The 24,305-nt window shown below is 39.1% G+C and overlaps 1 protein-coding gene across 1 annotated transcript; it reads left to right on the top strand.

Moving 5' to 3' along the window:
• The first annotated feature begins 13,255 nt into the window (after positions 1–13,255).
• On the top strand, positions 13,256–23,643 carry ccn6 (cellular communication network factor 6). The gene is made up of 5 exons (XM_028039615.1): positions 13,256–13,397; positions 16,376–16,655; positions 19,385–19,621; positions 21,487–21,659; positions 22,612–23,643. Exons 1-5 carry the CDS (start codon positions 13,350–13,352, stop codon positions 22,891–22,893), a joined length of 1,020 nt encoding a protein of 339 aa, XP_027895416.1. The 5' UTR covers positions 13,256–13,349; the 3' UTR covers positions 22,894–23,643.
• Positions 23,644–24,305: the final 662 nt, after the last annotated feature.

Below are 24,305 nucleotides of genomic sequence, written 5' to 3' on the forward strand. Positions count from 1 at the left end.
GGTGAAACCGGGAGTTTGTCATCATGTGGGGGGAAAGGGGGGTAGAGAGGAGGGCAGCTCCGTTCTGACGAGGATAAAAGCAGAAGCATCAGATGACTTGTGTGTAATTTCTGAGATTACACTCCAGTTGTTCTCTGGAGATTCCTCCTGGTGTTACGTTCTGAATGTTGCTGGGTGGAGTGAGGCCAAGACATAAAGACAGCAGAGAGATAGCAGGGCGAGATTAGGACTGCATTCACTTCTTCAGTCATCACAACCCGACCTGCCTGGGTCACAGTGGGTACTCCTGCATGCTGCTGGGTTTAAAGTGACTCCTGTAAGAAGCATTCAGAAAAGTGGAGCAGAGTCCCCGGGGTAATCTGAGAGCTGTGGTGTGTGTCAGGATCAGGGATCCTGCCTCCATGTGCTTTAAAGAAAATTCTACAAATCTTACAGAAAAGAGTTCCAAGAGTTGGGGAACCAAAGTAGAAAAGGACGAGGTGGTGAGGAGTGGGGGGTCATGAGGAAAAGACAAGTCACCACAAACTTCTGTTGAAATTAAAAGCAGGAAATGGAAAAGCGAGGGCAGAAAATAAATGTTTATCTCCCAGCCTCCTGAAACACAGGAACATGTCGGCTAAAGACATTTTAAAATAAGTTTCCATCTTATTTTATCTCAACACTCGGGGAGTTGTGGATAAGACCTGCAGCGTGTTGATTTGAAAAGAAAAGATGTTTTCACTACTTTGACTACAGCAGATGGATCAGGGCCGTGTGCAGCCTGAGCGCGGCTCTGACCGCAACATTCCTGAAGGAAACCCTCTTGAAATCTCACCAGATTCCTGTCAGCACGCTGATATGAAAATGACGTTCAACTTCCCATGAATGCGCCAACACGGTGGCAGCCACCGTGGCGTCATCACAGCAGCTGGCACACAGCAGGCTCCGCCCCCAACAAGGTCCTTTAAGTAACCAGCGCATGTTACACAAGGGCTCACGTGTGTGTCTGCATCAATGGTGTAGGCTCTGTGGTGATCACATAACAAAGCTTAAACCGTACTTTGACGAAAATGGCAGATGAAGTTCTAGTTCTACTGTATGTTAAAATGCAAAATGTATTCCTAAAAATAATATGAAATAAAACCAGAGCATCTAAAAGAAATGCTTAGAAATGTCAGTGTCGAAAACTTTGCATTGCTTTGAATCAGTTTGTGATGAAACATTTAGAATCAGACAGCTTGGATAACCAGCAGCTGCTGCTAATGAATATTTTAATTATCAATTATTTTATCGATTTGTTGGAGTAAAAAAAAATGCTGTACGGATTTAACCTCTTAAGCTTATTTAAGGCAATATTAGAAATGCAGAAGAAAATGCAAATATACAAACAATCAAATAAGAAAGTAAACAGATTATTGCCTAAAATCCAGTAACAGCCTTTCTGTAGTGAAGACTGGATCATTTGTAGCAGGAAAGGCATCCGCAGCTCAAAAAATATTTCAAACATCAACATGTCAAAAACTCAGTTTTATCTGCTGGACTTAACATCAATACGGCGTAGAGCTGATCTGGTGATTAGTTTTTTGATTATTTGATTACTGGATAACAAAAGGTGACCAACAAGAGAAAATCTATGACAATGAGGAGTTCTGGTAGAACATAGTTACAGTTTGTCATATCAAAATGCAGAATGCCAATATTCTTTGTATAGTTCTGGATTAATGACTTTGTTCCTTCAGCAAACATATAGAGTCTGTACACTCCAGTTAACAGTTAATACATTTGTTGATGATTATTTCAAAAAGCAATTACCGTAATAATGATTGATCTGATCAATCATTTCAGCCCTAAAAAATATAAATGCCTTTCTATGTTTTTTATAAATAAAATTGTGTCTCTAAATTGCCTAAATAAAATCCAGTGCCTCCCTTTGTAAATAAAGAAACCCAATTTTGTGTCAGCAACAACTTTTGCCCCTAACTAAATATTTATTCCATTAAGTTGTTTCTTTTTGACAAAGATGCTCACAGATATTATGAACTACTGCTAAATGCCATTCAGACTCTGGGCAGACGTCACTGCCCACAGTGATGCTCTCCTTTCTGACCTCTGCAGGCTCTGCCACAAGTCAATGATTTCAGGTCTCAGCTTTTATTCATTTATATTAGTGTGGAAAAACTGTAGGGGGAGATACAGTCTTTTTCACATGCAGAGCTCAAAGTTTAGGGAGTTCAACATTTATAAGGCTTTCAACTTGTGTTGGCCACATGGAGGTCCTTTCAGTTTATATGCAAATGAGTTGAGAATGAGCAGAGGCAGTCACATATAAATTCTAGTTGGTCTGCTGGTTTTGCTCTGAAAAATGCACAAATGCTGAAAAATACCAAACCAGCTTAGACAAGCAGCAGCTGGAGAAAAAGATCATTCTGACCAAATCTGAAGGGATTTCTCCAAGGACCAGAGGAACCGTTCAGCCTGAATAGGAGGAGAAAGCACAGCAGTACAAGTTTTTGATGAACCCGCATTGAGTGAAGTGGACTCAATTCACTTCACTTTACTTATACATAGTGCAAATTCACAACATATGCTGTCTCAAACATAAAAATAAATAAAAATCATTTGAATTCAATCAAACACACATCCCAATAAAATTCTGTAAAATCAGATGATCTGAAAAGATACTTGAGATTTATAATGCATCATAAGCAAAAGGAGAGGGTGGATGGTCAAGACAAAACCTTTAACGTATGGCTCAGACTTATTCTCACTAACAAATTACATAGATTTTAACGCGTAATTTTTTTTTAAACAATTAATCTCGGGAATACAAAGGTTCCAGGGGAACCTTTGTATTTCCGTGTTTCTGGTACTCCTGTAAATGTGACACACAAGCGACGTCCTCAAACAGCGACGGACGCTAAAGCTGCTTCTCAAAAATACAGTAAACCATGTTACAAGTTTGCTGACCCTCTAAAGTACACTAAGTTAAAACACACGTTCTACTTCGTGTTAAAACTCTTAACATTTGTTCGGTGTGACGAGGTGTTGCTCACCTTCTCTGTGAATGAATCCGTGTCGTCTGAAAGTGGAGTCCTCGACAAGAAACGTGGAAACATTGCATCGGCTCGTGTCCTGTCCTGGGTCACAGAAGTTTGGAAAATCGGCCTACAATCCTTAAATCGTGTGAACCAGACTTACAACTCCAACCGCTGCCCTAACGCGCTGACTCTGTTCGCTATGGTAACATTTACATATCCCTTCAAAATAAGATACAGATGCGCCACAAAAACAAACATTTTATTTTCGTGAAAATCTTAACTCACGATAACAACTAATAATGGACAATGTGGGAAATCACCTCATATCCACTGTTTAGCATGATGCCAGTTTCTCTCCCAGCACACTAGGGGGCAGTGTCTCAAGAACTCTGAAATGAGTCCACATTTTAATTAGAAATCTGGTGGATTTTACTAGAAAATTTAAACAGGGTGATTAAGTGTGGCATCTTTTTTTTAGAATAAGAAAATGCACACTGAAAAAAGAAAATATGTGATCCAATCCAATCCAGTTCAATCCAAATAAAATGAACTTTAACATCTCCATTTTTGTGTTCCCTCGCAATATGCTTACTGCAATATTTGCTGGTCTGTATCGTATACAGTCACAAATGTCAATTTAACATTTCAAATACAGTAAAGAGCCTCAGTGTTTATTCTTAACTCTTTGGTGCAAAATGTTTTATTGAAAATCGATTTATATGCTGCATGTCTACGTCTGTCTGTGTAAGGTTGAGATGGAACTGCACATGAAAACAATCCTGCACCATTCAGAAAACCAACACAAAAGAGACACAATCAAACCTGTCATCTGACTCACCACGCCATCATAACTCAGAAATAGTCCAAATAATTTGGATGCATGTTTTCTTTCTTTTCTACTTACGGAAAGTTTCTGTTTATATCATAGGTCTGTAACGCTTTTCTGTCCTAAAGAAAAATATATATAACACTTCAGATATTTCACAACGAGATATAGCATGCATACAAAGACCTTACATTATAGCAGAAAGTACCATGTACACCGTAAGAAAGGCTTACAGTATTCAATTATATCGCATGAATTCCAAGGACATGTTGTATTTGACGATATGACATAAAATGAAACATCTCTGTGTGACATTAAATCAGACTATAAACAAGTGCGACGTATGTAAACGTCACTTCACAAGGGAAGGAAACGAGTTTTTTAGATCTCTATTGAATGTAAGCTGGACAATATAGCTGAAAAACTCATAGCAGTATAAGTATTTCACATCAGTCTGTCAGTAATTGTTCATATTGATAATTATTTATTAGTCTTTTATTTTAATTATCCAAAATACTACCTAACTGGTGGCGTGACATGTCCTGTTTTATCCAGTTTTCACTCCACGTTTGTTTTTTTTAATTTTTTGCCAGTTAGGAGGCACAGTGGCCAAACCTGAAACTGTTGCTGCGCAAGTTACGCGAGAGGTCGTTGCTAGGTAACCAAAGAATCACTAAGTTGCTAGGTAAACAAAGAGAGAGCGAGGAAGAGCTGCTAAAGTCATGCCTCTGCCTACATCTCCCAGAATGCCGTGCGGTTCTGGATCTGAGTTCAGATTCAAAACTGCTTGGGGTTTTTTTGTGACTCACACTTTTTCCATATCTAAATGTGACTGTGCGGTGAAGCTAAAAATTGAACAAAAAATTTTTTGTGTAACAGACACAAAAACGTTTTGTGACATCAGCCTTGATGTGGTCCAGCTCCTCTGGGAGGACGTTATTTTTTTTTTCTCTGCCTTAATCTGTGTCATGAACTCTTCCTCGCTGACATTATCAGCTACCTGTAAGTGCTGTTGCAGTTGCTTTTTCGTCATGTCAGAAGCGATAACAGCAGGGCTGAGAGTCGCTGGACTGTTAAACTTTTCTACTGCGTCTAGTTCTGTCTTCAACTCTATGTTCCTGTTCATAAAAATCTTCTTGATGGTTTTCTGCATCTACAACTCATTTTTTGTGTCCTCCAGTTCTCTCTGGGTGGTCTCCAGCTTTTGGGTCTCGTCAAACAATCTCGCTCTCTCCTTTTCCAAAAGAGATCCAAGTCTTTGGATCTCTCTCTGGAGCTCAATTGGAGATGGTCTGTTCTCTACCCAGCCTTGTTCAGCTTTCTCACTGTTGGAGTAATGTTGCCTTGACATGTTTTCACAAAACAATGCTTGTTTAAATCCGTCGTTATCTGCAAACAATCTCCCTCTGAAAGCGCTACATCAGTACTACATCCACCTATGATGGCAGCTGTTAGTTTATAAAATATATCAAGACTTTCCAGAAATGTAACATTGGTGTACAAAACATATTTTAAACATATATTAAAAAAGATTAACCTTTAAAAATAAAAGAAAAACACTAGAAAACTGTTAAGTATGTAAAAAATACTTGTAAAAAATGTTTTTTATTTTTCAAGTGTAGTTATACATACGGTTATGTTGAACCATAGCAGTTTGTGCTGTATGGTTCTGTAGCTTGTATTAGCAAAGGGAACAGCAATATTTATGTTCATGCAATACGGAAGAATCTTCTCTCCGTTCCGAATGTTGCAAATAGATACGTGGATCTATATAATAAAAATAAAAAACAAAGTTTGAGCATAAAATACATTTCTCAATTATACATGTTATCTACTTTTCTATTTTTATCTAATGGTGCCCAGCGGGATAATAATTAGCTATGCTACATGCCAAAATTAGCCTTCCCCAGTATGAATTACGAATTTCACTACTTTACAGCTGTTAATTGTATTTTCAACCTAATCTAGAAAAGCGTATTGATTTACTATGTGAAAAAAAAAATTAAGATGGAAAAAATATCTTTTGTTGACTTTGTGGGTTTTACATTGTTGATCGTGTGCCGAACATCAAAGAAGAACCTCTCAACCCCGCTTCTTTAAGGTATTTATACTAGTGATAATGAAAATAGCGCCCCCTTCATTTCCGGAGTGCAAAAGTCCCATTTCCAAACGGACGGAAAGGTCCGTCCCGCCCCTTTCTGTTTGCTGCACCGAGGTCCTTCTCGCTTCTCTTGGTTCATTTTTACCTGAAAACCTGATCTGATGGAACGCTGGAAAAGAATGTTGTTGTGTTCAAGTGGTGCTAAAAGGAGGTAGCCTACAGGTGAAGCTATTCAAACCTAAAATAGCATCTCAATGCTAAACATGTAGCAGCAGCACAGACGCCCTGAATGCTAACGTCAGCGCCCACTGTCGCATTTCTAAAGAAGCTCCATGAATGATCAAGAGTTTCTGAAACTCTAGAAAGACGAATGTGTATTAAAACACTCTGCACCGATCTGATGGTTGTATATGACATAAATAACTGATTAAAAACAATAAATATATTTGTTGTTGAGCTAACAACAAAGGTATGCTAGATATTTTAGCAGCAGAAAGGCTTTCTGAATATAAAATGTTGCCTATTTTGTTGACACATGAACAGCTTGCAATTAACTAATCGCAAATTAACTGAGTGGTAGAACTGAGTTTAACTACTTCTCAAAATATAAATCCATTAGTAGGATGTCCACACAGGACATAATGTATTCTCAATTGCTTTTTTATGACACTTTACACAAACATACTGCAACCAATCTTATGCAAAAGCATTGTTTTAGGTATTACCTCAAAATAACACAGGCCGAGCTAAGTGTGATTAATACCATCATCTGCATGGGTTTGTTTCCCCACTTATGACTAAATAAAGGTAATAATTGTAACATATATTGCCGAATGTGCTCATTGTGTGGCTGTTGAGTCACATCATTTCATTCTTGTTGTGTTAGTTACTCTGACTGTCTCAGTAGTGGAGGAAGAATTGCTTATGATGCATTTTTTAGTGACCTAAAAGGTTTTGATGTCCCACTGTGCAACTATTCATCCTTTGGAAGCAAATCTTGATTTTGAAATGTGGAATTCTTGGTGGGGTTTGAAATATGCCCCAGCTTGCACTAACATAATTAGACACAGCACAGAGCGCAGTATGTGTTTTTTATGCTGCTCCAGAAACACCAGCTTTGATGGCAGCTTGCTTAACTTTAGAAGCTGATCGTCCAATTATCTGAATTTGGCTTTCTGCTGTTTGAACTCTTCCTTCCTGTGTCTCTCTCTCTGTGTGAATAACTAATATTTGTTATGAATCTGAGTGAAAGGGCAAGCTGATCCCTGCCCTTCTAGAGTATCCCAAAAAAATAGACCTGCAGCAATCCCAGACAGGTTAGAAATGTGATCTTAGGTCAACTATGTGGATCAGAGTTTTCTAAATGGAGCCTCACTACAAGTCTCTGCTAAAACTGGGAGAAATGCAGAACACAACACACAGAGGAGACAGTAAGCCCTCTCTTATCCAACCAAACACACAACCAGGAAGTGGAACATCAAAAAGAGAAAACAACAACAACAAGCATTATACCTGTGGCTAAAAGTACAGTTGCTAAAATAAAAGTAAAAAGTATCTGTTCCAGAAATGTGTGTGTGCATGGTGGTGTGTCCTGTCTGTCTCTGTGTTGCCTTGCGACAGACAGATGACCTGTCCAGGGTGACCCCGCCTCTCGCCTGGAACGTTAGCTGGAGATAGACACCAGCAGCCCTCCTGACCCCACCAGGGACAAGAGTGTTAGAAAATTAATGGATGGATGGATGGATGGATGGATGTTCATGTTCCAAGTATAGCACGTTTTCAGCAACAAATCAATTAAAAGTGCTTTACATGAGGAAAGAGCAAAGAGAGAGAGAGAAAAAAAAGCTAAATGTTGATCTATAGTATATAAACTAAATGTTTCTGTTCTGGTATTAGAAAATGATGTAATAAGTGAGAAAAAAGAAGAACATTATGTGCAAAGTTTGGTATTTTGAAGACTAAAACGATAAAAAATAATGAAACTATGGCAACACTTCAAGATTTCTCTATAAATGTTCTGATTGTATGAGACAGACATGATCACAGCTTGTTCCAGAGACGAAATGATAACAGCATTAAGCTTATTGAAATATTAATAACTTATGACTGATTAATATGTTAAGGAGCTTTTATGAATTTATATTGTGTGGTTCTGATTTCATTTTTGTGATTTCTATACAATAAAGCTATTGATCTATTGATAGATCTACATAAAAATATCACCCTTGTTTCTGTCCCATGTCTGTATAACATTAGGAGGGTATTTCTTTACAGCTAAAGCATTGAGTGAATATATTTACAAAACATTCTAAACATTAAAATGTTAAATATATATCTGAATGTAAGTTAAGATAAGGTCATTTTATTTGTATAACACATTTTCAGCAACAAGGCAGTTCAAAGTGCTTTACATGAACAGAACAACAAACCAAAGGAAAGAAGAAAAAAGAAAAAAAAATTATAACCCCCGTTTAAGAATAAATAGTCTGTCATTTATAAACTAATAGTATCCCTGGAAACCCCTACTAGGTTTCAAGCAGGATGTCCTGAAGCAAACTTTGACCCCGGACCCCAGGGGTCACGTCAGTCACAGAGACTCAGCCGTACTGTCAGGTGAGAAGAAACGTCCTGACAAAGCTGGAATGCGAAACCAACGCTCCTGTTTAAGCATGAGCATGACAGATCACAGAAAAGTAGTAATTATGCATCTAAAAGGTGTGATGAGCCTGAGGCAGTTCCCGCGAGCTCAAAGAGAACGTACGCGCAGGATTGAGACGCTTCGACTTTACATACCGATTATTCCACATGGCTTGTAGTGCGGCCGTTTGGAAGAAACGCTTTCATCCTTTCAGCTGCTATTAAAATCAACAAAAATGATTTGGGATCCTGAAAGTGAGCTGCACATGGGAATGCTGTGTTCTAAAACACTGATATGAGGTGTGCAGCTGACTGAGCGTGTTCAGCCTTCCTGTCTCAAAGCATCTGGGAATTATGTTTGGTAATCCGGTCCAGAATTCTTGTATTCAAACAAACATGCAATCTCATGGAGGGCTAACACAGTTAGCACATGTAGGAACATCAGTGTTTACACTCTAGAGCTGGAAGAGCTAACTTTTACCAAAATATGCTTCTTAATGTTTTTGCTAAATCTCTCACTATGTAATGACAATATTAACTCAGATATATAATTGATGAAAAATGTAAAATTTCTCTGCCTCCTCCCTGTGGTCGTGCTGCCATTTGCAGAAATACACAACTCAGTCAGAAGCAACCAATCAGAGCGAGGCTGAGGGTCTTAGGTCTGCCAATCATCCTTGTGTTTACGGCGCTCAACCCCAGTGCACAGCAGCGGGTAGGGAGGGGCAACACAACGCTGCTCTATGCTCAACTCTGGCTTCTCATTAATATGACTTCAAATGACAATAAGGTCTTCAATCTGCACTGCAGTAATCTTACACAAACAACCTTTCAGTATTAGATATCGTGCATTCTAAAATTTATTTCTGCTTGCTTGTAAAAAAAACACGAGGCGTTTCAGTCATTTCATTGAACAGTTGTGATGTGGTGTTGGGTTTGGAAGTGATGAGTGGGCACAAACATGTGGGAGCGGTCCCTGCTCATAAAAGAAGCAACTAGAGGAAGGAAAATGGGGCCAAACGGTTCATTCCTCACAGCCAGCATACATGATGTTCTGAGCTGATGAAAATGACAAAGGAAAAAAAAGTCCTGGAATAAATAAGTCGGCTGGTCCAGCAGGCTTAAAGGAACGTTCTGTGCTTTTCTGCGTGTAAATATTAAAAGTATATGCTCAGTCCCTTCACAAGTCCAGATGACAGGATGTTATAATCAGGAGCACGGATCTGCATGCAAAGTCCCGATCACTGGGAGGCTGAGAAAAGCCCAGTGGATGAAAAGTTTCAGAAATCTGACCAAAAGAATTTATATTTCCGGTTGTTTATGGAGGCTATCTTTCGGCCTTGAATCCAGAGGTTCTTGTGTCCCTGCTGGTAAAAACAAACAAACAAACAAACTTCGGATGACGTCTGACATAATCATCACCAACACATGTTGGTATCCAGGAGATCATCTGGATGAAGTCTCAGTCTCAAAATCTCAATAAATCCTACAATAAATACTCTCAATAAATATTGAGAGTATTTATTGTACTCTCAATAAATCCGGAGTACAAAAACAGAAGCATACCTTAAAATTTAAATAAAAGTCTGGGAAAAAGTAAATAAGCAAATGTAAAAATGCTTCTAAAAAACAAGCATACATAATAATATTTTCAGCTTGTGTCCACAGCCTCAGCTACTCTAAATACAGCATTCACAATAAAATAACATTTTGTTTGACTCTAATATCATTAAACTATTTAATCATTTTTGATTCACTTTTAGGACCATCCTAAATTTGGTGGAGTTCATAATTTCCCAAGTGAGCTCATGAAAGCCAGCAGAAGAGAGAAGGCGTTATTGATCCTAACTTTGAGATCCAGAAGGTCTCATCAGATCTCTGGGATCTGATGATCTGATGCCATGTGAGTGCAGGTTTGCAGCCGGTCCTGAGTGACGGCGTCACAGAGGAGGAGTCACGTTTCACTGCAGCAGTTATGAAAATCCTTAGCTCTGCATAACTTTACGCTTCATGAAGTTATGCATCAACAGAAATTTGTGAACGGTACAAAACCAGTGTCTGACAGGCTGATTTATCACAGGTTCAATCATTGCTAATAATCGTCACATCAGTAATAATTTTGTTGTTGAACAATTTTAGTCGGCGGCAGCTTTTGGAGATGGTATGTGTATCATAAAAAACAAGGCTACTACATGAACATGCAGTGACGTGCGGTCAGGGGAGGCAGGCGAGGCAGTGCCTCACCAGCCATCATGGAAAGAAAGAAAATATATAATCATAAAGTAATTTAAATTGTTATATTCATCCGGTGGTTTGCACTAAAAAATATTTATTTTTCATGTAGCTTCACCAATTTCGATTTTTATTTGTTCAAAATCGCTGAATTTTCTTATTTTCCCATTCAAATGCTTGGAAGCGATGCCGGTGAGGCAGCAGCGAGCTCTGCCTCACCTTGGATTGCGCAACCCCTGGCTCTGCGCTGGCTGCTAAGCGGAGAGAGCATGTTGCTGTACGGCGTCAATAAAATGGTTTAAACAAATTTAATATGTGAACTTATTTCCAATAATTTAGCTTATGTATATAATGTACAGTGCTTTTTGTCACCAACTGTGTTTGTGTAACGTGTTTCGTGTAATGAGCGATTATAAACGGCAGAGAACAGGTTCGAGGTGAGGCAGGCAGTTCTCTTGCCTCATGGCAGGGGGCGCTCAAGATCCCAGACGTTCGTCTTGTTCACTCCTCAACTGCCGAGTAAGTGACAGCGAGCTAGGCTAAACGATTCGGGAAGCAAGTCAAGTGCAGCGATAGATTATAATAGAGATAGTGATTTTTTTCCTCTCGCTCATCCCGACTTTCGACATGGATGACTACATTACAACACTAAAAAAGTTTTCTCAAGTGGACTTTCAATCGAAGCAGGTAAGACAGTAATAACATTTATTTTGTTTTGTTTTTTAAGGAAATGTGTGTTTTGTGAGCTACAGTTTGTATGTGTAAGAATGCAGAAGTGAAACATAACCTGTAAACTGCTGTCAATCTATGCATCTATTTGCAAATCTGATTCTGATGACGTCAGTGCCTCACCAGCTATGAACCTCACCGCACGTCACTGTGAACATGCTATGGTTACATGTTTGGTTGACAAATCTACACGTGACAGCGTGGTGCGTTGTTTCGTTCTGCCAATAAAAACAGCTGTGGGATGAACATGAACAAGTACGGAGCTGGGTGTGTCCGCTGACTTCTCATTTCGTGGTAAGAAATTTTTACGCTCCCCTGTTCTGTTGTGATCTGTGTTTTCTGTGTGTTAATTTCGAGTTTTCTGTGTCCTTAAGTCTCTTCGTTGTCCTGTCCTCCCCTTGATTGTTCCCAGGTGTGTCTCGTTTCTGTGATTACCCTCCCGTGTATTTAACTCCACCTGTGTTCCTTGTTCCTCGTCGGGTCCTTGTCAATGTCTTGTCAATGTGCGTGCTGCCGGTTGTTCGGACTGTGCTTTCTTCATTAAATTCAACTATTCATCCTACCTGGGTCTACAGCGTCTGCCTCACCGCACCGCTTCATGACATGTTCACCTCACCTGGCTGTAATGACCCAGGGAGAGCAACATTCTCTGCACTTTTCACTTTTACGTCCTAAACAAAGCCTTGCTGGAATAAAATCACAATGTAAAATGGGTTTTATTTTGATTTTACACGATAGAGCAACACAATGTAGTGTAAATTTGTGAAGTGGAGGGAAAGTGACGCATTCATTTTCAAGTCTTCCAGTAGATTTGATTTTGAATTCAGTTCTATACTTTGACTTGACTGTTGTAACAAATCTACTTTATTCTGAATCGTCTTGGTAGTACTGCAGCTTAATGCTTAGGGTCGTGACCCCGCTGGAAGGTAACCTACACCTTATCATGACGGAGTGGGATACAAAACAGTTCCATGTGAACATGACTTCCTGTCAAATGGTTTACTGTGACAGAGTACACACACAGCGTTGAAAAAATGGACCTTTGAGTGAATGTGCTACATGGAGTCTGTGTTGATTCTCTATTGACTGTGTATTGACTCTGTGTTGAGTATGCATGGGCCTCTGAGGAGTGAAGTGTTTGGCCTTTACTGTAAGAGGAAGCTGCTCCCTCCTGCATCCTTCCATGTGAAGCTTCAAAGGCGTTTTGGCTCAACAGATTGATGTCGTGTCACATGGAGCTCTTCACTCAGTGTAAATACAAAGAAAATATGATTTCAAGTACATTCCACATTAAGATGGCTTTAGCACCAAATCGACCAAACCAGAAAAGACTGAATGGCTTTAATGAGAAGAACTTTGCTCATGACATCAAGTTTGTTCAGCACCTTCTGCTGAAAACAGGCCTCTCTCTTCTCTACTGAAATATTCCTGGGTGTATGCATGTGCAGCCTTGCAACGTGGATTACAGATTTAGCTCTTTCACCAAGCTCAATCTGAGCGAGGTCCACAGACGTAGAATAAACAAGTGGACCGGGCTGGACGGCCCGGGAGCCACCCAGCAGTTATGAAGACAAATATTTCCCTTCTGGATTGGCAGAACGAGGAAAGGTGTGTTTGCAGAGGAGACAGAGAGGCGCTTTGTCCCCTTCCCCAACAGGTCGGCTCTCCAATCTCTCCCCGCCCGACCCGACCCCACCCCATTCCACTCTCCCTCTCCCAGTCTGTCCACCCTGAAGCTCACTGTCCGACTCCCTCAGCGCCCTGTGAGTCCTCCTCTGGCGTTCACCACAGCCTTCACACTGAAGAGATGCTATCACTTCTCTGCTGCTCTCTCGTGCTCATCTTTGCTCAGCAGGTAAGAAGAGAAATCTTTTTCTGCTCTCATGTCACTGACAGAGTGGATCTCTGATGGGTGATACATGGCATCACTCAGCATTCATCTTTGAACAAAAAAGACCAGCTTAAAGACGCTTTGGTGCTCTGCATAGCATCAGAACCTGATCATCATCCAGAAAGCCATAGACATGCTAACATGTTGTTTGCATGCAGGCTGTATTCAGGGACCGGGTTCAGTCTTTCAACAGACTAAGCGGGCTAAAGCCGTTTTCTAAGGTCTGTGTAGTGAAAGCTCATGGAGATCCGTTTTCACACCATCAAATGAGCTCTTTCAGTGAAGTCGGCAGACAGGCTTCAGATTTTTGGCATAGCCCTCAGTGACCTTTGGAAAATTGACAGCAGAAGTGGAGCTCAAGCAGCAGCAGCAGCAGCAGCAGCAGCAGCAGCAGCAGCAGCAGCATGCCGGACCACAACCATGCAGCGCCGCAAATGTTGAAAAGCTGCTGAGAAGTCAGCGGTCTGCTGCAGCAGTCTGTGTTGCTGCAGGTCCAAACCCTCTGAGCAGTCAGTGCGATGCTGCAGGGTGTAACCATTGGTGGAGGTGCTATACCTCAGTCAGCATGCTGTCTCTGATTTGTTTAGACCAGGAGACTGACAGGAAGTGGACTATGAGGGAACAATAGCAAGGACTAGGACGGACATGAGCCTCAGTTTTGCATATTCACTGTAATAATAGCAAAATATGAATGACAGACGTATAGTCCGACACCCATCTGGAACAATATCATTAAGTAAACAAGCAACAGAAGGATGGAGAACTCAGCTGCAGTGTGTTTGGTGGCTCAGACTGCAACATCCAGCTCCGTACTTTATCTTTGACTGTTTCAGAAATATAATATAATATATTACAAAAAAATCTCAATACCGCTGTAAAGGGATTTGACTGTGTTGAACTTTCATCCAGATAACCAATATGGATGTATTTTCATTACTGCTGGGACTTGATTAAGATTTTAATCAAGCTAATTAGAGGGAAATGAATTAGTCTTTAGAGATATCCTCATATTTTCTTCTCAGGATAGAGAAGTAAAGTCAGAGTTTCTTTCTTCCTTACAAAGTTATCATTAAGATTTTGTTTATAAATCAGCCATTCATAATCAAAAATGATCTTTTGGGGTTAACAGCTGAATATTTAGTCACATGTTTAATTAGCTGAATCATAGTAGGAGGAACTGCTTTTAAGACTGTTGGACTGGATTTTAGTACACTTTAGTACATGTGCATCTTTTGACAAAATCTTCATGTGATGAAAAGTTGTCATCTTGGAAATATGAGCAAGCTGTCACAAAAAAACTGTTTTCAAATGTAAAGTATTGAAATAATAATGTGAATAACATCAAATTCTGTCATTGTGTCACAACAAAACACATTTTCAGCAGCCAAATATCTCCTGAAAGGACTTTGGAAAGCAGGAAATATCTACAGTGTACATTTAAAATCGATTGCTTGTTGTAGTTGTGCTGCCACTTTTGGCAGTACAGATGCCTAAACAGCAACTGGTCTGCAATTTTGGACTTCAGGTTGTGAAACAGAGGCATGTTTTTCCAATTCTCTGATGTTTGCACACTTGTAACCTGGCACCGAAACCCTTATGTTCACTCTGAGTACACACTTCGTAGAGGGCGGAGTGCGAGTATTGGGGTCGGGCTGTCACCCACCGCTCAGTTTGTGGATGCTGCTTGTGCATCGGATTTACAGGCGTACCAGGAAGACTCAAATACAAAGGTTCCGACAGGAACAAAAATAAGATGAATTGCCTTCAAAATTTTTTACCTGTTCAGATCTATGTAAATAAATAATCAAAATGAACGCATTTATGTCCCGGCCCTAATTCAAACCCTTTCTCCAGATGCTTTTGGTTTGGCAATGAGGGAACATTTTCATTGACACAGTATAGCAAAATAATAATAATAATAATAATAATATAAAATACATTTAATAATATATAATAATAATATATTTATTTATTTATTTATTGTGTAGTAAATTTTCTTAATCTGGGACCTGAGTCCAAATTGTGTACCACAAACAAGCAAAGGTGGTATGACAATAAGAAATCCTTCAATCCTAGTGTACTGTATATTAAAGGACCTGGAATACATCTTCTGGGAAAAAAAATTGTTCTATCAAAGTATATAGAAAGCCAGACTTTTGAAATTTTCCTAATAAAAAAAACAAAAAAACAGAAAAAAGACAAGAAAATACTAAATGGATGCTTCCATGCCTGTTTTGAGTCTTTGCATGTACGGCCTGAAAATCTCTTGGGCATGCAGCTATCTGCTGTGGAATCTTAAACCTTCAGTAGATTTACTGAACAAAAGCAAGGGATCTTCAATAAACTGTACAGAGCAATCTGCAGTTGCTCTCTTTGTAGTGTTACTTTCTGACTGACAGGCTGAGCATCAGGCATGTAGCAGCAGAGTTTACAGATGTACAGTGAAATGTTCTGTCACATGATGATTTCAGATCAGAGGCTCTTAGCACGTTTAATTACACTCACTGACAAACTAGTTAAGCACCTGGACAGAATGATGGGATCAAAGCGAGGTGTGTTAAAGGTCATAAAAATGTGTTGGAAAAGATATTACAACATTGGATCAGCTCAGTAGTAGATTCAGATGCTACACTACAGTGTAGGAAACTTTCACCTAGTCAACTCCAGTATCTGAGCCACAATCTGGCTCAGATTGAGGTTAGTTTGTATTCACACCAGAAGCAAACTGCACCAGAGTTTGCTTGGAAGTGGACAGAAACCACCTCAGGTCCAGTTGTTTGGTTCACACAGGATTCACAAGTATTCACACTTGTACAAAAGATCCAAACCAACAGGGTGGATAGATGTGAACACACACATAGAGTGTACGTCTGAAGGAAGTGTTGTGTTGAAAAACTGACTCAAACCAGTTCTTAATGAATGTTTTGTCCCTCTTTACACAGCCCACCAGTGATGCTCAGAGGAACGGGCAACAGCCGGCTCCCAGAGGAGGACGGGAGCCGGCCGAAAGGCAGCAGTTCTGCCAGTGGCCTTGCAAGTGTGCTGAGAGGAAGTACTGTGCCCCGGGAGTGAGCTCCGTCCTTGACGGCTGCGGCTGCTGCAAAAGCTGTGCGCGGCAGATAGGGGAGCGCTGCAATGAGAGGGATGTGTGTGACCCACACAAGGGCATGTACTGTGACTTCTCAGCAGACAAGCCTAGATATGAGGTTGGAGTGTGTGCATGTAAGTGTCTCTCCTTTAATTTAGTCAGAGCTCTACACAGTTACATCAGAAAGATCATTCTTGATTGAATAGTGCAACGTTTGTTTTTTCCACATTCAAGACAGCTTCAGAGCCAAAAGTATTCACTCCTCGAAGTTTTTTTTTCTTGCTGTTTGTGACAATACAACCACAAACTTCAATGTGTTTTCTTGGGATTTTATGTCAAAGACCAACACACAGTGGCAGGAAAAGAAGAGATGTGGAAAATGCAACATTTCAGTTTAGTCCATTTTACTCCAGTGGAATCAATTGTCCTGTTTAAAAGAGGCAGCATCATGTAAAAAGCAACTTTTGTGAGCTTTACATCATGTTATAAAGTTACTCCATCATCACAAACATACATGGAGTGTTGTCTTGATTCTTTCAGGAGAAATCCTTTAATCTCCATGGCGACCAGCTGTGCAAAACACCTGGTTGGACCTAGCGCTGCCTTCTAACGGCTCCTCCACTTCCTGAAGGCGGAGTTTCAGAAAGAGCGAAATTGTCTTAAACGGACAGAGGCCCAATTTCAAAGTGTTAAATTACAAAGTCAAATTTCTTTTAAATCATGTTTGATATATGCAGCATTTTTATAACAACTGAAGCTAGCCATAACTTCATTGTGCTATAAAAATGGCAAACATGATACTGTCCCTTTAAGTCACCTAAATGACAGAAGAACACAGCAAATCAGTCAGGAAGAACTGAAGGAGCTGCAGAGTCACAGCAAAAAAAGAAAACTCTGCTGCTAAGATAACTTTTAGTTTCACCCCAAATATGATTTTTATGAATAAATGGCAAGAAGAAAGCCATGAGAAGTCCACTTCCAGTTCTTCACAAGCAATGAATCATTTGTGCATCACAATTCAGATGCACACCACACTATTCAGATTCTAAGTTGTAAATAATTTAGTGAACAAAGTATCACTTGTCCTCCACTTCACAGTTATATAACTTAGTGTTGGTCGATCCCTTAGTTGTATTTTATATATGAATATTTCCATACACATGAACACACAGTCTGACACAGGTTTTGTGGGAATGTCAAGATGAAAACCGTCAAGAGCGAAAAGCACAGGTGAAGCCCAAACAGAGCTGGGCCCCGGGCAGCTCAGCTGGAAACCAATGCAAAAACAAGCTGGTGTGAAAAAAACCTGCGGGGATTTTTTTTAGATATATTACTCTGTGGGGAGTTTCAAAGAAGCTCTCTGCTATCTTTACATCAGACACATTCCAGAGATGTTTGTTGTTCACATGCATGTGATAAAGATCTACTGTTATCAGACTGTTAAACTCATCTAATCCTGCCATGTCAGTCACAGATTAATTGTTTTCCATCATAAAATCAGATTGAAATCTGATTTTTGGGGGTGATGCATAGGAGGGCTCATATTGATGATGTAAAAGCTAAAATGTCAACACCTATTGCATTATCGAATACAATAACATATTTTGTAAATAAGAAATCCCTTAAATGTTATGGTCTTCCATATATGAGTTATAGTGTGGAGATCTGGAGAAACTCGTATGAAACTAACACAGAAGAGAACTGTATGAATTAGAACTGCATCAGATTATTTTTATCCAACTAATGAAATATTTCTCACACCACATGCTTTAAAATATTACGAATCAGTCACATAACTAATTACGTGACTAATTCTTAATTAAATCTCCTTATCTGGTGTGAGTCACTGAACTGTGTGGAGCGCGCTCCCTGAATCAGAGGCAATAACAACGGATGGTTGGGTGAATGAATGTGATATCATGTGTTTCCAGATGCAGTAAAAGGCTCTTTTTCTTTTTCAACAACGCGTTGTTGATTATGTACAACACTGATTGATAATTTACATCCTATAATAAACTCCTTCCCAGGTGTACAGAAAGTGAAGAAACAAACAAGAAAATAAAATTTTTTAAATAAAAACACTAAAGGTCAGGATGAATATGAAAAACAAATGTTCTTCAGTCTGAGGGATGCAGGTGGGAATAATTGTTGTGTCGAGTTAAAACATTTTTCACTCTTTAAAAAATATATATTCAAGTCATTTGCTAAACAAATACAATAAGGTCTGATTATGTTGACTCTCATGGGTTTGTCTGCAGACTCAGCTGGAGTTCTTTGCAGTTATGTTTTAGAAAAATATACAGGAAAGAATGTGATGATGCTTTATGCATCACAAAGTGAATGTAGAATAAGCTACACTTTTCTCAATCTACACTTTGTGTTCTTGCCATCAATGGAAATCTAAATAGTCTTTACCTATTTTTGTACTGGTTTCATCTTGTGTTTTCAGTATTATATTTTTTCTTTTTTGACTTGTGTATGGAAAGGTTGAAAATGGCTGAAAAAAAAAAGAAAGAAAAGTGGCCCATACCAGCGTCCGCCCTGCAGTTTTGACAAATAATGCAACAGCGTAACATAATGTGTGTTGAGGGTTCTCTAAAGTTGCATTTTCTAAAACTTTAATCCCAAATGAGGATTAAATAATTTGTTAAAACAAACACTGAAATGACTGGAGACTAACTTTATATCCTCATAAGTAATGAAACTCAGTCTGGTCTTTATGTGTTTGCTGGAGAACATTAAGTGTGGAAAACCTCATTCCATATTTTCAAAGGATCGTATTTATCAAGAGAAAAATGAACTGGCCCTGAGCTCAAAGGCAAAACCACATGAGGAGTCCTGACGCATTTCCCCTCTCTAACAGACATGATGGCGGTTGGCTGTGACCTGAATGGGCTCCACTATGAGAACGGGGAAACCTTCCAGCCCAGCCCCCTCTATAAGTGCACATGCATCGCCGGAGCCATCGGCTGCACGCCTGCTTTCATCCAGAAGCCTGCTGGCCTGCTGGGCCCCGTGCCGCTGATGGGCAACAGACCGGCCGGCCTCCGCAACGGCCCAAACCCCGGCAAACACCAGCAGGAGACCACATACATGACAGGTGTGTGTTCAGAGTAACTGGCCTGGAACTGGCTGGAGATGATTGGAGCTGGATTTCCAACGTTGAGGAAATGATCATAATGAGGAAGACTGATCGTTTTCTGAAGCGATGGTAATCCTGGGACTTCTATTTAATATCTACATTCTCCCACTAGTTCAGGTTACAACAACACTGCAAAAACACAAAATCCTACCCAGTTAGTCTTGTGTCTAATGTATATATCTTAGTTCACTTGAAATAAGACAAAACGAACTTACAAGTAATTTTTCAGCAAGATATAGGAATTTGTTTTCAGTCAATAATTCCTTAATATTGATCAGTTTCACTGGCAGATTATTTCACTTATAACAAGACATTTTTGCCATATTATGAGTGAAATAATCTGACAGTGGAACTAGATTTATTTTAATAAATATTCAAGAATTATTAACTTAAAACAACCTCCTATATCTTTTTGAAAAGTTTCTTCTACGTTAGTTTTGTCTTATTTCAGGTCAACTAAGATATTTGCACTAGAAACCAAACCAAACATATTGGGTAAGATTTTGTGTTTTTGGAGTGAAGAAATAAGAGTAGTGACCATAAATACGCAGATGACACACAGTTCTACATTCTGATGTCATCAGGTGATTGAACCCGTCCAAATCAATTAGATCAAATCAATATGTGGACGAGTCATAACTTCCTCCAGCTGAAGAGAAACAAAACTGCAGTTTTTCCAGCTAGAAACTAGAAATCAGGCCCGAAATCTGGATGATGGAGTCAGACATAATGATATTTGAGGTCTTCTGGAAACTGCTTTCAGCATCTTGTGGTCTCCTTGGAACATACTTGGGTATGTTGAAAGTTGTCCCCCATTTGTAGGTTATCTTTGTAAAATAGAATGGTTGATTTAAAATTATTTTGAGCCTATTTAAATCCCCTGTGAGACTCATGAGCAGCTAGTATCTCCTACTCAGCAACGTATCTACTGACGAGAAGTCTGAGCTTTAAATACACAAAAGTCCATCAAAATGCTAAGTAATAATCCTCTAACCATGTAGACATGGTGGTGCCATAGCTTGCGATTATTTTAGTAATCAATTATTATATCAATTATTCTGATGATAAGAGTCGTGGCAAAAAAACCCACATTCTGCAGACTTTTCATTTAGCCACTAAGGCTTATTTTGTACAATATTAGAAATACATACAAAAATGCAAATAAACATTTCAATAATAATAATAATAATAATAATAAGCATGGTCTTGCCTAAAATGTAACAGCATTTGTTTAGTGAACACTTGAACATTTGGAGCTAAAAAGAAAATACTTCTAACATCAACATGTGAAAAGATCAGCCGTTTCTGCTTGACTTAACATCAACACAGTGTAGAGCTGGTGACTTTTAAAAAAAGATTCATAATTGGATAGCAGCTTAAATGCAAAATATATATTTTTGTACAGTTTGATGTAATTACTGCTCTGAGTGAGCCATTCTTTCAGCAGAGGGCCTTTTTTCAACTTGTATACTCCAGTTAACGACTATTCAATTACTAAATTAGTTGACAATTATTTCAATAATAGGTTAATCACAGTTAATATTATTAATTTTTCAGCCCTAAAACTGATTAGTCTTCTCACTATTTTCAACTGGTTGAAGTTAAGAAAAAATGCCTACATGTCCAAATATTCTACAAAAATAAAAATGGCCGTCTTGCAATGTTCTAATTTTCTCACCTTACTGTATTACACAATGAAACATTCCCAAGCCTAAGTTGCCATCTCTGTTGTAATTATAATCAGACCAGCGCCCCCTACAGGGTGCTGGTGACACAGCACCCTTTAACTATAACACTGAAGGCTTACAGGGATCCTCCTTTAGCTTGGAAGAAGAGCTGTCTGGTCCAGACGACCCCCTGGAGCCCCTGCTCCAACACCTGTGGACTGGGCATCTCCGTCCGCGTCAACAACGACAACGCAAAATGTGAGATGAGGAAAGATCGGCGCCTGTGTCTGCTGCGGCCTTGTGAAAAAAATCTGCTGAAGAGCATCAAGGTGATGACTTCGTCTCAGTTAACGTGTGTTTTCATTGTGACGATGTTGGGGCGCACTGATAAGAACATTTGGCTTATCAGTGCCAATATTGATTGGTCAACAATCAATATTATATATGTTTCATTCCTACTTCCACGGTCACACCACTGACTTCACACTGCTTCAGTTAGACTCCCCACAATCCTTTGCTGCATTACTGTCACATGACCAAACAAATACCACACCACTGACCTCCTTCTCTCCCCCTCCAGTAAAAAAACAAAAACAAGATGGAGATAAATATTGGCTTTATGTATTTGACTGATATCAATATGTTAGAAAATGACTGATATCGGTAGATACCGATGTTGGTGCCAATACATCATAAATTCCAACACCGATGCATCTCAGGGTGTTACAGCATCATTGAACAGTGTGAGTGTTTCAGCAATTCAACTTAAAAGGTGAAATTCATGACATATTTAGAGAAGAATTAATCAAACGTTTATATTGATTAATGTATGTTGATTATGGCTAAAAGATTATGAAAACCTGAAACGGATCTTCTCAGGAAACTTAAATATCCACTCTGACTAATAAATCATTCTCTGATAAAAAATGTGGGTTATCAGAAACTCAAGTTAACTTATTAGCAGAACTCCAGTGAAAAATCACTAAATATTACCAAGCTTCTTTGTCAATGTTCTTGAGCAAACATTACAGTATACTTTACATAAAACTGAACTAACTTACAAATAACTTTTCGGCAACATATAAGAGCTTGTCTTATGTCAAGGAATCTTAACACAAGACAACTGGAGTCAGCAGTTTTCACCATTAATGTGTAGGACCAACAAAATATTTCTGCAATAAAAACCAGTTTCACTTTTTATATTGAATTACTGAAAGTAGCTTATGAAGAATATTGCTCCTGTAATACTCATAAAGACACCAACGAGAGTTTTTCATCCAGGTGCCAAAGGGGAAGACGTGCAGACCAAAGTTCCAGGCGAAGAAGGCAGAGAAACTGCGCCTGTCAGGCTGCACCAGCACCAAGAAGTTCAGACCCACGTACTGTGGTGTTTGCAAGGATAAACGCTGCTGTGTCCCCAACAAGTCCCACATGATCAAAGTGAACTTCACCTGCAAAACTGGCTCCAGCGTTCAGTGGAAGATGCAATGGATCTCGTCCTGCGTGTGCCAGAAGAAGTGCACGGATCCAGGAGACATGTTTTCTGACCTGCAGTTACTTTAAAAAGCCCCAGAGACGATCAGCCCGAAGACATTCTACAAGAACGAAAACAAAAGAAATAAAAAATGTTTGAAATCAGTCATCAAATGAAGGAAAAAATGTTATGTTGAAAGATTTTATGAGCTCTGTCTTTAAGACAGGTGTGTGCAATAGGAGGGAGAGGCAGATGTAAAGCTGGAACTCCAACAGGAGATGAATAAAACTCTGTGGCTTCATGACTGAACCCAACTGCTTGTTGACCTGATTTTCAGCTTCCCAGTTTCAACTTCTGAACTTCCTTTACTCTCAATTTTACTTTCTATTTAATGTAATATGCGTCTAAATCTCAGGCAGAATTTAGTGAATTTAGCAACAAAATTTCCTTTTGGGATGAAAAAAAAAGTTCTGATTCTGATTCCTCAAACCCAGGAAGAGGTTTAAACGCCTCTTTAACCAGATTCATGATATAAAGTGATATTTGGATTTTTTGAACAATAATGGTCCTGATAACCCATGACTCACTGAAACAATATTTCTGTTCTTTTCAGGTGAAACGGTCACATGTAGAGGCATTAAAATGTCTCCAGGTGATTTATAAGCTGGCAGGTGGAGTTCAGATGAGCAATATGAGCGACATTAAGCCTTTCATCAGGCTCTTTATTTAAGAAATTGTAGTAAAAATGTTTTGGGGCATGTCATGTATAGAAAATATCTTGCAATATCTTGACATTTGCATTTGTAAGCTCAACCAAATAAATGTTTCAGATGTCCTTATATGAGTGAAGGTTTTGTCAGCTGATGTGCATGAAAAAAATGTATTTAAAAAAGATTAGTTAAACTCCTTTTGAAGCAGCTCACAGTGCTTCGAACATAATCCTCACAAAGTTTTACAGCAACAGAAAAGATGTGAATCCCTGCAGCGTCGTTCAGAAAAATCCCCACATTAAACATGGCATCCAGAACAGGAGAAAACCAAACAGACATCATTACCCAGGCCAAGTAAAATTGTAGCTACTGCTTCATAATGGATATAACTGACATGACCTGCAATCATTCATCGAGAGATTTTAGAAGACATGAAAACCTGGTAACTTCTACTGAGGAATGGGGACGTAGCTATGAAACATCAGGCTGGACTTGAGTTTCCACAGAGATGAACGTTATCAAAGGGGAACGTTTTATCGCCTTGGAATTTTGTAATAATACGGAGGCCTAACATATTTGCTTTCTCTTTATACAGTAAAAACAATATACTAAACAACTGGTTTTGCATGAATTTGAAATATAAAATTTGGTATAGAAAAATACATCTCTGATTTTATTTTTAAAACCCCCCAAAAAACAAGCAAAATATTAAAATGAAGACACAGAAGCACAGAAATGTAGTTTTAAGCAAAATCCAAAGTAAAAAAAGAGAGAAATAAAAATGATATTTT

The sequence above is a fragment of the Xiphophorus couchianus genome, chromosome 15, assembly GCF_001444195.1.
Source record: "Xiphophorus couchianus chromosome 15, X_couchianus-1.0, whole genome shotgun sequence".
NCBI lineage: Eukaryota > Metazoa > Chordata > Actinopteri > Cyprinodontiformes > Poeciliidae > Xiphophorus > Xiphophorus couchianus.